Genomic DNA, 12,768 nt, shown 5'->3' with positions numbered 1-12,768 from the left:
TAGGTTCATGCAAACATTATATTTGGATTTTAATTCCCAAGCAATTTACCTTCTGCTCTGCTGCAATTCTAGATTTTCTTCAGAAAAAAAACTCTGAATCTCAGCTGAAACTTCTGAATTTTACCATTTTCCAGTCAATATATTAGCTCTAGTATGATTTTGATGCTAAACTAGACATTTATCAGAGATCATCTGAAATATTTGAGAAACTTAAATACCTTTTCTATAACATAATTCCAGCTTCTAGCATGTGAGGAAAGTGAAACCAAACAAGTTTGCTTTTGGTTTTGGTCTGTTCTGCTACAAATGTTTGGATACCTCTCATTGCAAGTTTGCTGTGAACTACGAAAGTTAAATTCATTTCGAGGAAAGGATCACTTCCATTACTGATTATGATATATGAACAGTGACATATATGTTTAAATCCTGATGCATAATGGACAACAGAACCTATTTATTTAAATAGAAAGTATAGACTAGGTGTAGGAATTAAATTTATGGCTATACTTATTAGAAATGGCTAAAAAAAAAAAGACATAAGATTCTGGGGGGGGAAAACCACATTTCTGTTAAAATAGGCTATTTTTTAGGAGTGGTTTTCTGTTCAGTGGTCTTTTCACAGGATCATGTCTAAATATGTTTTTTGAACTTCTCACTTCAATAAAGTCAAAGTTGTGGCATAGACCTATGGGGCTGAATAGGTGAAAGGTTTGCTGTATGTTTACACTGCAATCCTAACAGTATATTCATTTAATGTCAGAGATTATATTAAATACTTTATGGCATTTGATTGATCAAAGGAAAATGTATTGGTAGGTTTGAACATTTTTTAAAAACACTCTCTTCATGGGAACTTCCAAAGTCTGCAGTTTTCATTTGAGGCTGGAAAGAAAAGGAAAAAAAAAAAAAAGATATAACATTTCCCATAAAATGAAATCTATTTTTTTCCTATTTTCCATAATATTGCCAATGAAATTTTCACTAGAAATTAAACCTGACTCTCCAGTCAGTAATTAATATCTAGTCACATTGCCTTCAGATTCAGATCACATACTCTAACTGAAACCGGCTATTTCTTTAACTGCAAGATCTAGGAATATTTTTCTTTTTATGATGATTATCTTTTATAATAAGTGATATCCTGGATGTTTAAGATAAGACCATATCTTTCACTGCTGTGATAACGTATCTGTAAATACACTGGGAAAAACACGCTTCGTTATACCTATAGCACTTGGTGAATTGCTTTGTTGTAGGGGCAGGCAACTCAGGAGGACTACAAGGATGTCATGAGGTTATGCAGGGAGCAAATTAGAATGGCCAAAGCCCAACTAAAACTTCAGCTGGCTACTGCCGTAAAAGACAATTAAAAATATTTCTATAAAGACATTAGCAACAAAGAGGGCTAAAGAGAATCTCCATCCTTTACTGGATGTGGGGGGAAACATAGTGAGAAAGGATGAGGAAAAGGCTGAGGTACTTAATGCCTTCTTTGCCTCAGTCTTTACTAGTAAGACCAGTTGTCCTCCGGGTACCCAGCCCCCTGAGCTGGAAGGCAGGGATGGGGAGCAGAATGAAGCCCACATAATCCAAGGGGAATTCGTTAGTGACCTGCTACACCACTTAGACACACACAAGTCTATGGGGCCAGATGGGATCCACCCAAGGGTACTGAGGGAGCTGGTGGAAGTGCTCACCAAGCCACTTTCAATCCTTTATCACCAGTCCTGGCTAACCGGGGAGGTCCCCATTGACTGGAGGTTAGCAAATGTGACGTCCATCTACAAGAAGGGCTGGAAGGAGGATCCAGGAAACTACAGGCTTGTCAGTCTGACCTCGGTGCCGGGGAAGGTTAGGAAGCAGATCATGTACAGGACAACCAGATAATCAGGCCCAGTCAACATGGGTTTATGAAAGGCATGTCCTGCCTGACTAACCTGATCTCCTTCTATGGCAAGGTGACCCGCTTAGTGGATGAGGAAAAGGGTGTGGATGTTGTCTACCTAGACTTCAGTAAAGCCTTTGACACTGTTTCCCACAGCATTCTCCTGGAGAAACTGGCTGCTCATGGCTTGGATGGGCATACTTTTCGCTGGGCTAAAAACCGGCTGGATGGCCGGGCCCAAAGAGCCGTGGTGAATGGAGTTAACTCCAGTTGGCAGCCAGTCACAAGTGGTGTTCTCCAGACTCAGTATTGGGGCCAGTCCTGTTTAACATCTTTATCAATGATCTGGACAAGGGGACTGAGTGCACCCTCAGTAAGTTTGCAGACGACACCAAGTTGGGTGGGAGTGTTGATCTGCTTGAGGGTAGGAAGGATCTGGACAGGCTGGATCGATGGGCTGAGGCCAACTGTATGAGGTTCAACAAGGCCAAGTGCCGGGTCCTGCACTTCAGCCACAACAACCCCATGCAGCGCTACAGGCTTGGGGAAGAGTGGCTGGAAAGCTGCCTGGCGGAAAAGGACCTGGGGGTGTTGGTCGACAGCCGGCTGAACATGAGCCGGCAGTGTGCCCAGGTGGCCAAGAAGGCCAATGGCATCCTGGCCTGTATCAGAAATAGTGTGGCCAGCAGGAGTAGGGAAGTGATCATGCCCCTGTACTCGGCCCTGGTGAGGCCGCACCTCGAACACTGTGTTCAGTTTTGGGCCCCTCACTCCAAGAAGGACGTTGAGGTGCTGGAGCGTGTCCAAAGAAGGGCAACGAAGCTGGTGAACGGCCTAGAGCACAAGCCTTATGAGGAGCGGCTGAGGGAAGTGGGGTTGTTTGGCCTGGAGAAAAGGAGGCTGAGGGGAGACCTTATCACTCTCTACAACTCCCTGAAAGGAGGTTGTAGCGAGGTGGGTGTCGGTCTCTTCTCCCAAGTAACAAGCGATAACACAAGAGGAAATGGCCTCAAGTTGTGTCAGGGGAGGTTTAGGAAAAATTTCTTCACCGAACAGGTTATCAAGCACTGGAACAGGCTGCCCAGGGAAGTGGTTGAGTCACCATCCTTGGAAGTATTCAAAAGCCGTGTAGATGTGGCACTTAGGGACACGGTTTAGTGGTGGACTTGGCAGTGTTAGGTTTGGGGTTGGACTCGATGATCTTAGAGGTTTTTTCCAACCTAAATGATTCTATGATTCTATAGGTGAGAGTTGAGTTTTTCACTGTCTGTTGAAATTCATCTTTTTAAGTACGGGAAAACCTCACTAATGCTCTGGAGAAATGACCCAAACCATTTTTTTGTTGTTTTTCTACTTACAAAACTTCCCTGAAAAAAACACCTTGATATATCCTCTTTGATGATCCACCAAACATCCATTCTGTGAAGTGTTGAGTGACTGATCTTTTTCTAGACAGGTTGCTGAATGTGCATGATAAGGAGTAGTTGTATTCCCTCCTTCTCAACATCTATTGTCACTCTTCCTCCTTGTATGTCCACTTGCATTGTACTCATAGAGCTAATTTTCACAAATTCCAGGCAAGAGCACTGGATCGATAAATCCACACAAAATAGCAGTATATTCTGCCGTCTAAGTACAGCAGCAAAGAAGACAAATTCATTCTAGCAGGTTTTTCAGACAACATGATTGACTTTAGCTGACTCTTCCCTTAATGCATTTTTTCAAAGCTACAGGAAGGAGATTTGAGTACATACAGCAAGTTCACAAAGATCAGCTTTGAAGTTGCTTTTAGAGAAGAGTATTTTTAACATAAGCACCAAAAAAGTTGTTCCTTTTAAAAAGGAGGATTCTCTGTAGCGTCTGTTAAACCAACTTAACAAAGAGGATAACACCATGACTAAAATATTTATACTTCATCACAGCCCCTTTGAATAATAATTAAAAAAAAAAAAAAGAATCACTAGTTTATTCATCTTTCTTAATGATACAGAGAGGAAAGAAGTACCTAAACAATGAATAATAATGCAGAAACTCAGACTGTAAAATCAATATGTCAGCTCAGTAGAGCTGAGCTTCTTTCTAATGCTGCTGTTCCAACAGTAGTTTACCTTCTGAATTATGTATGTATTGACCTAATTATATAAATATTGACTTTGCTTTGTATGAAGCCTTTTTCAGTCTCAGTGTAATTACAATGTCAATATTTGTTGCATGTAATAACACTGAATTTAGACTTGTTAATTTTGATTGATAGTGGCATGCCATAAGTTATTATATGGGATAAGACAGTTAGTCTAGAAGTATGCATAGCAAATACAAGCAGCTCACAATGCTACCAAATCTGGATGTGTCTCCAAGACGTTCTGTTTCTGATTGTTTAACCAGGCAGAGGGAATATAATGGGTGATCACATCCTTGTTCCATACAAAGCACTGTTTTGAGATGGAGAAATATTTACCCTGGTCCAAAAAATTACAAATATTCAGCCAGGAACTCAGTAAAAGGGTTCCTGTTTAAGGTTAGCTTTACAATTTTGCCTTACAATGTTGTAAAGTCTGTTTAAATTGTGCCAAAATGGAGGTTTTATATAGCAATGCGTATACTTTACTGCATGCCTTCCATCAGGTATACATTATTTTGGAATAATATTGGGACCCAGACACAAGCAATTTCACATTAATTTATTTCCCTTTTCTTTCAAATCCAAGAAAGATGTGAGCAGTGGACTTTTAGGTACTACTGGGACTTGCAAAACTGTTCACTTCAGTCTGCAAATGTTTGCTGAGATATTTTTCTACAAGAACAACTTTGTTCAGAGCTGGCAGACCTCTGAACTACTTTCAACAGTGAATAGCCATATAGTATAGTGTATGTTTCTAGATGCAATTATAAAGGATTTTGAATTTGGCAGTAACATGAGAATTAGAAACCAAACTGTGACAGTCTGCGTGCTGAGGATATTTAAATTTGTTCTAGCTATAACATGTTGCCAGTAGTAACAAAGCATGCATCATACTATATTTTCTTATTTGTCTCAGCAGGGATGCCAGACAAGATGAACCTCAGTGACGTAAAACAAATCCATCAAACCAACGATGGCAGCACTTTAGACACAACTGGAGCAGGATGTACAACAATGTCTGTTTATATGACATTTATGCTGATTAGTTTGGTAACACTATTTCTCAGTCTTTGGTAACTGTTTAGCTCTGGCTTGATATATGTGTCTCATTGTCATCTGTTTATCCCCACTCACAAGCCTGGAATAAGGGGTCTGGTGGATATAGCAATATTTATGATAACTTGTATAATATCAGCCTCTCTGATCTTAGGCCTGAATAGTAACAAAGTTGTTTCTGTATTATTTTTCCTGTGTTTTTATTTAACACCTGTATAGTCATGCAAAGTCTTGTTTCCTTTTATAATATTTTATGTCAAAAATAAGTTGACTATGCTAATGTTTCTCTTAAAAGCGATTTGTAAAAAAGAGATCACAGAATCACCGAGTCACGGAAGGGGCCCCTGGAGATCATCTAGACCAACCCTGTGCTCAAAGTGGAGTCAACTAGAGCAAGCTGCCCAAGGCCAATCCAGTTGCTCTTTGAATGTCTCCAAGGATGGAGACTCTACAGCCTCTCTGGGCAACCTGTTCCAGTGCTTGAACACTCATAGCAAAAAGTTTTTTCTTTCATTTAAATGTTATTTATTGTATTTCAGTTTGTGCCCATTGCCTCTTGTCCTGTCACTGGGCACCTCTGAGAAGAGTTTGGCTCCATCTTCTTTACTCCCCTTATCAGGTATTTATACACTTTGGTAAGATCCCCGCTGCATCTTCTTTTCTCCAGGCCAAACTGTCCCAGCTGACTCAGCCTCTCCTTGTATAAGACTTGTTCCTGTCCCTTAAAAATCTTCATGGCCCTTTGCAGGACTCTATCCAATATGTCCATGTCTCTCTTGTCCTTGGGAGCCCAGACCTAGACACAGCACTGTAGATACAGTCTCACCAGTGCTGAGCAGAGGGGGAGAATCACCTCCTTTGGCCTGCTGGCAATGCTTTTCCTAATGCAGCTCAGGAGGATGTTGGTTGCCGTTCCTGCCAGGGCACATTGTTGGCTCATGTTTAACTTGGTGTCCATCAGGACCCCCAGTTCCTTCTCTGTGAAGCTGCTTTCCAGCCAGCATGCACCAGCACGCACCGGTGCATGGGGTTATTCCTCCCCAGGAGGAGGACTTGGCATTGCCCTTTCTTGAACTTCATGAGGTTCCTGTCAAGCCATTTCTTCAGTCTGTCAGGGTCCCTCTGAATGGCAGAACAACTCTCTGGTGTATCAGCTACTCCTCCCATTTTTGTATCCTCTGTGAGAACTTGCTGAGAGTGCACTCTGTTACATCGTCCAGGACATTAATGAAGAAATCAAACAGTATCAACCCCTGGGGTAAAACAGGAGTAACTGGTCTCCATGTGGACTTTGTGCTGCTATTCACAATCCCACATATAACTGATAGCAACTGATGAAACATTTGCTCAGCACTTTATGAGTTTTGTATTTAAAGTCCTGCCTTCTGGGACATGATCCCTGTAAAACAGAAAATGTCGAATTTGCCCTTCTGTCTTTCTCCAAAAAGGAAAAAAATGCACACTGTAAAGTCAGCTAATTTTAGTAGGAATTACTTTTCTTAGTTCAGAAAAACTACTTATTAGATACTGTATATGTATATGCAGATATTCATATAACTGCATTTTTTCTAGAGATAACAGCAAGGTTAGGATTCAATGTTGGATTAAGGTATCTTAATCTATATGTCTACATAAAGATATTTACATGTGCTATATATCTATTCCATATGTGCTCTATATCTCTAAGCTGTCACCAAAGTCAGTGGAAATACAGAGTAACACTCAATCACTAAAATACCAGCAATGAGTGCCAATTAGGACGCTGTAAAAAAACCCCACCTGGTGTCCAGCTACTGCTCTGAAGGCCCTCAGGTTTTTCTGTGGGCAAGTGACCGGAGCCCTTTGTCAACACAGTCATGAAGCCCAGTGCATTATTCACCTCATATGAAGACAGACATCTAAGAAAGCAACTCAGTTGCCCAAAAGTAAGTGTCTGGTGCCACCTAACATTTTTTTGAGTATCCAAGACATCCTCATGGGACTGGCATATATGATGCAGGATTTATGGGAAATTCCAGAGGCTTCCTTAAATGGGAGCCATCCAGAGTGGCAGCTGGTAGCTAAGTGGGATATCCTTGTATATCTCAAATAGATCTAGACATGCATATGTGGGCCCATGAATCATACGCCAAGTCTCCATCAGTAATATCGGGAGCTTAGATACCTAGTTGAAGCGGTGACACGTGAATGTAAATCTGAATCACAACATGAATCCCAGCTCAAGTTCTTATGCTTTATAAGATGAGGCAAGCTAAAGTGCTCCACAGTGCTAATGGTACATTATGTATTACTGTTATAAGATTTGATTATCCTGCCATGACTAATTCCCATGTCATTTTAACCAGAAAGTATTTAAGGCTATTTTGTAGCTACTTCTCCTTTACAGTCCTTTACAAGAGAAAAAAATAAATGGTACAGTATTGTATGCACTCATACTGTACCTAGAACTCTTCCTAGACTGTAAAACAGTTAATTTTATATGATACTAATATAAAGAAACATATGTAAATATTTTTATTCCCAAATGCATGCATTAGTCATTAGTGCACACAGTATAATATACAGGTAAACAGATATAAAATTTAGAAAAGCAAGTGAACATTACTAAGAGCAATTCCATGCCCAGATAAACATCATTAATAGACATGTGTGCCAGTGTGTAAATTGTATTTGACCTCTTTTTTCTTTTGCAGGTTTTGTAAACCAGTCTTTCAAATTCATTTGTCTTGTCTCAGCATACACTGAAATTATGACATTGGTAATTCAGGGAAAGAAAATCTGATTTCATTCTTTTCCTTTTTCATGCCAGCTCAAACCAGTAATCAATCTAGTCCGGCAACAATTTTTTTTAACAATGAATGACCAGTGTCAGTCACTTCGAGGAAAATGGAATAAAGCTTTGAATAAGAGTTTCAGAAATGGAGAAAAAAAATCTACCAGTACTCATTACTTAGAATTTTATTTATATCCTGAAGCACTTTTTTTCCATTCCTCACTTTCGTGTGTTGTTCAAGACCTTACTGATGGCACCAGGTAGTCAAGGAGATAACAGTTTATTCTATAGCACCTTGGAAACACAAGCCCCATTTTCAAATAATGGTAGTAATTAGCTCCTAAGGCCTCTTCAGGTATATGTTAATTACTAGTCTGTGTTAATCCTCTGTTCTTCATGGCCTGTTCCCCTTATCTTCTACACTGCACCTACACAAAGTCATTTCTAAGATCCCTTCTGGAGTGGAAAATTAGGTCTCTCCTTCCCAGACACATATGAACAAACTAGTGGCAATATGAATACAACAGTGGCAGGTCTGGAGATCCCTCACTGGCCCCTCGGCCATGAGACCTCACTCACCCTCCTGTCCCATCTATCTCTAGGCATCACCACACACTCCACATGATAGCTTAGACTCATACGTCTTCCAGGCTGCATGATGATTCTTTCATCATATCTACCACGCTATAAAGAAATATTCTTGTTTCTTAAAGAACTATAAAAAATCATTAAAATAGCTCAGAGCAAGGAGAAGGGAGCCAAGGCTGTTTGGCAATCTGTCTCAAGGTTACCTTGCAAGGGAGTAGCCTTGCAAGAAACTGTGGGAACATAGCATGATGTTGAAGTGTAGCTCCAAGTTTGGCAACTGGAAAAGAAAAAAACCTGCAATGTTGCCTGTGTTAAAGCCAACAATGAAATGAGGAATAGCACTGAGCAGAAAAATGCAGAGTATGTTAGAGAAGCCAGGAGGATAAAAAGAAAAAAAGGCTAAACTGGAGATCATGACTATACAGTGTAAAAACATCCGTATCCACATAAAATGGTGGACCATATGCAGTATGTATGTGAGCCACTCTGGATTGCCTTGGGATGCAGAGTCTTTTCCCAACAGCAGATCATACAGGCAGCACAGGGCTGCCACTGAGCTTCCCAGATGACCTGAGAAATGGCACCTAGGTCTTGGTTGCTCTGAGTACTTTCACTCAGACATTTTAACAGTCTAAAACTTCTCCATATCTCCCAAATCCTTTGGTGAATGAGATTTTTGTTTTGTTTTGCTTTCTTTTAAATAAACTTTTCATGTATTATAGCTGATACGGTTTAAAGAAGGAATGCTGTGCTCAATGTGTACTATTTTTCAGACTCATTCAAATGCTGTTTATACTAAAATTGCAATAGATATTACTATTAAAGTTACGTAACTGGTCTCAGTACAATTAAAAAAAAAGCCACAACCATCAGGTGAGAGAGCTTTGTAGGGAATAATTTCTTAGAGAACAGTGTAGTTACTTGTAAAACTATTTCAGAAAAAGAATAATTCTAAAAAATACAACATTTCAAAAATCCAGAATATTTTTATCTGGTAAGATCAAGCTATTCTTCTTGAATGTCCATTTTTATTTTCTTTAGATGTACCTGTATGTTTAAATGTACCTGTACCTCCTGGGAAAAAAGTACTGAAGTACTTGTTCTCATAACTAATGTCCTAGCACTTTAAATAAATATTTCAAGATGACAGCTTTCCCAAGTGTAGCCAGTGAAAGAGAACAAAAAACACTTATTTCCTTCAGAAGCAGATATCATTGTTCCTTTCATAACTAATAAAAGATGAAGCACAACTATAGCCATGTAACAGGTTATCTTTGTCTTTCTCTCTTTCTATAGATAGACAGATACACATATACATCATTTATTTCTCTATACCTGTATTTTTATATGTTTACTAAGATAATATTCTTGTTCAGATTATAACAGGGTTTAGATTAAGCTATCGAAGATTTCAGATTAACATTAATATTTCCATAGAATCTTCTCAGGAGCATGAATTAAAATAACTGGTTGAAGCTATCTCTGCTTAGGGTTTTTTTAAGTTCAATTCTACTCTGAAATAATTATGTAAACAGGAATCTTATTCAGCAAATGATGCTTTTTCTGTGTGCTCTGAGTCACAACTGATTATAATAGGAATAAAATAAAAGTTGTTTCTAACTACATTAGACTAAAAAGCTAATGTAGCTCTAGTAAAACCCAGATTCTCCTCTTGCAAATCTTAGCAAGTTTATTAATAAAGTTCTAACTCCTAATTCTTTCTGGTGATATATGAACAAAAAATCTGGCTTGACAGATTTTGCCAGTCAAAATTTGCATGTCTGGCAGTTGGAAACTTTCTCTTTTACTTTATTTTGGAACTTGTAAATGTGAAATGCTAGAGACAATATACCTGGTACCCCATGAAGCTCTTTTACCAGCTCACATTGAAGAGGAATAACATGCTGAGCTTCCGTGGTTGGGAGGACTCGGTCAATGCATCTCATCACCCCTTACAGTGCAGAGGACTGTGCTAAGATCACCTGCTGTGCATGCCTAATTTAGGTGTCACGACTAAGTGTCTCCAGGTTTGTCAGGCAGTCTAAATCAATTGTTAGTCTCTTGAATTTAAGTCACATGGAGGTTTTTCTCAGTGGCAGTTTCTGTTTTTCCTGCTTCTTTCAGTGTCACTCTCTCTCCCATTTGTGCTGGTACAAGAGTTTACAGGACCATGCAGTGAAACTGGTCGGGGTATTTCTGACCCAAAGGATCTCCTTGATCCAGTTCACCTTGCGTCTCCACAGACAATGGCACTGGTGCAATGGACAGGGTGGCCATAGTGCTCATGGCAGTTTAGTCACACATTTATAGCAAGTGGACACAATGTTAGGTGCAACAAAACATTTTAATAGCGTAAACACATAATGCAAAAAATTTTCACAGTTTCACCTTGTGCAAGGATTCATACTTCAGTATCTAAAGCAGGATATGGCCATTAAAAAACTCATAGCAAAGTCTGATTTTATTCATACACATGCCACGCATAGAAGACTAGAACAGATCTCTTGCCAATGGGCAAAAACATACTGCCCAATACATACATCAGTGTACCTTACCCTGAGCCATTTCTCTTTCTTTGTCCCCTATAGCTATGTCTGTAGGGGATTGGTGTTGCATAGTAGGAGAATGTGCTTTTCTGTTTACTGTTAGTTTACTTTATTTATATATATAGCTAACACCTTTGTGCTGGCTGTTAAAAATATTTTTCATGTCTGTTCACATTCCTGCTTTTTGGCAGACAGAGATGTTCATGAAATCCTTGTCTTTCACCTTTTTATTTTTAAAAAGATCAGAGGTTTATCAAGCAAAACAAAATATGGTATACCAGGCCTTCAAAAAGGTAAAAAGCAACATGATCCTGAATAATAAATGTTGCTTGTCATGTATATCTTTAGTAAGCTATAAAAAATACTGTATTTGTAATTTCAGATCATTGGTAGGACTGGTAATTAGTGCATGGGCCAGGTTCTTCTTTTAGACATTTGTGATACTACTGAATTCCATGGATATAACTGCAAGCATAGCTTGACTTTGTATTATCTACATGCAAAACTGAACTGATACATTTAATACAGTAAGATTGTTTTCAGAAAGGCATCACAACATTACATACGCAATTTGTATTTCACTGCTCTATACTTGTTATATGTATACCATGACAAATAAAAAATTAAGTTAACAAAAATTTATATTGTGAACTCTTACTTTCCTCTAAGGAAAAAGTAATGTATTTTCCTATGAAATATGTGACTTGATGATAAAATTTTCAGCATTTTAGTAATCTAAACAGCAAGGGTAAGAGGAAACTACTTGTGTTCAAATATGTAAGTAGACTTGCACACTAATACCTGGTTAAAACAAGTATTTTGAAATACTGTCTTAATTTCTTTGATTTCAATCTTTTGCCCTGAAGGTCCTGTTACTCTATAACACTTTAGAAAACCACTAAGACCAAGGACAGCTGTTGACAATGGAATTTCTATGAGAATTGTTGAGATATACTTTTGATAAGCAAAAAGGTTTCTAAACTGTATCACATTAGTTACGGTGTTCTATAAATAAAAACCACAAAAGATCAGCCTTATGGAAGACTGTAAGTATCCACGCAATTTCAAATCCTAGGAAACACCACAAACCCACTGATTAAAATAAACAGCATAAAGCAAAATTGCTTTAGACCTATCTGTTTCTTTAGGCAGAGGGGAAAAGTAGTTTAAACTCATGCATCTAGAATTTAAACTCTCACTGACTCACACTTTTCTGCGCTCTGGACTAGTCCAGTTGCTGAAACATAGCGGCCTAGTTTTACACTTAAAGTTTTGTTTACGGACAGAGGAAATGTACCATACATATAAAGCCAAGAATTTACTGTTAGTATAATTAAAATCTTAACAATCTAATTCAAGAATCATTATTAGCCTAGATCTAATTACTACAGAAAAAGAAAGAAAGCATAGTTACCTGGTTAGAATATTTCTACACAGAAAAAGCCTCAATAAGAGTAATAATACAAATAAATTGTAATACATAAACTACGTAATTTCTATCTCTTTTTCATAGTTTTATGCTCAGCCTTCCACTGTTTGTCTGGGTCTTAAAACTGGTAGTTTCAGACTGCAGGAGAGGGATTATGTTGGGTCATCAACATCCGGGGTCCTTCAAAGGGAGGAATATGATGTTGATGGTTTATTCTTCCTCACCTCAGGATTCACTTTATGTCATTTTTATACGTTCGCCAACACACTTTTATACCTTTGCTCCTCCTTCATTCATCTGTTGCTCCAGATTACATTTGAATTTACTATATACGGTGCCATTTACATATGTTAGATACTACCTCTTGGT

General features: G+C 38.6%; 1 protein-coding gene across 2 annotated transcripts in view; it reads left to right on the top strand.

The window, feature by feature from the left end:
* GPC5 (glypican 5) overlaps positions 1 to 11,602 on the top strand; it is a 796,885-nt gene extending 785,283 nt beyond the window's left edge. Inside the window, exons 8-9 of one of the 2 annotated variants that reach the window (XM_076362213.1) lie at positions 4,927 to 5,057; positions 5,359 to 11,602. In XM_076362213.1, coding sequence (XP_076218328.1) covers positions 4,927 to 5,057; positions 5,359 to 5,454 — 227 coding nt within the window. In that variant the 3' untranslated portion in view covers positions 5,455 to 11,602. Of the gene's footprint in view, positions 1 to 4,923; positions 5,058 to 5,358 lie in introns of both variants that reach the window. The other variant, XM_076362206.1, reaches the window with a different exon arrangement.
* The last annotated feature ends 1,166 nt before the right edge of the window (positions 11,603 to 12,768 follow it).

The sequence above is a fragment of the Aptenodytes patagonicus genome, chromosome 1 (assembly GCF_965638725.1).
Source record: "Aptenodytes patagonicus chromosome 1, bAptPat1.pri.cur, whole genome shotgun sequence".
Taxonomy (NCBI): domain Eukaryota; kingdom Metazoa; phylum Chordata; class Aves; order Sphenisciformes; family Spheniscidae; genus Aptenodytes; species Aptenodytes patagonicus.
The sequence above is the reverse complement of the archived record's forward strand: the minus strand, read 5'-3'. Positions and strand labels throughout refer to the sequence as shown.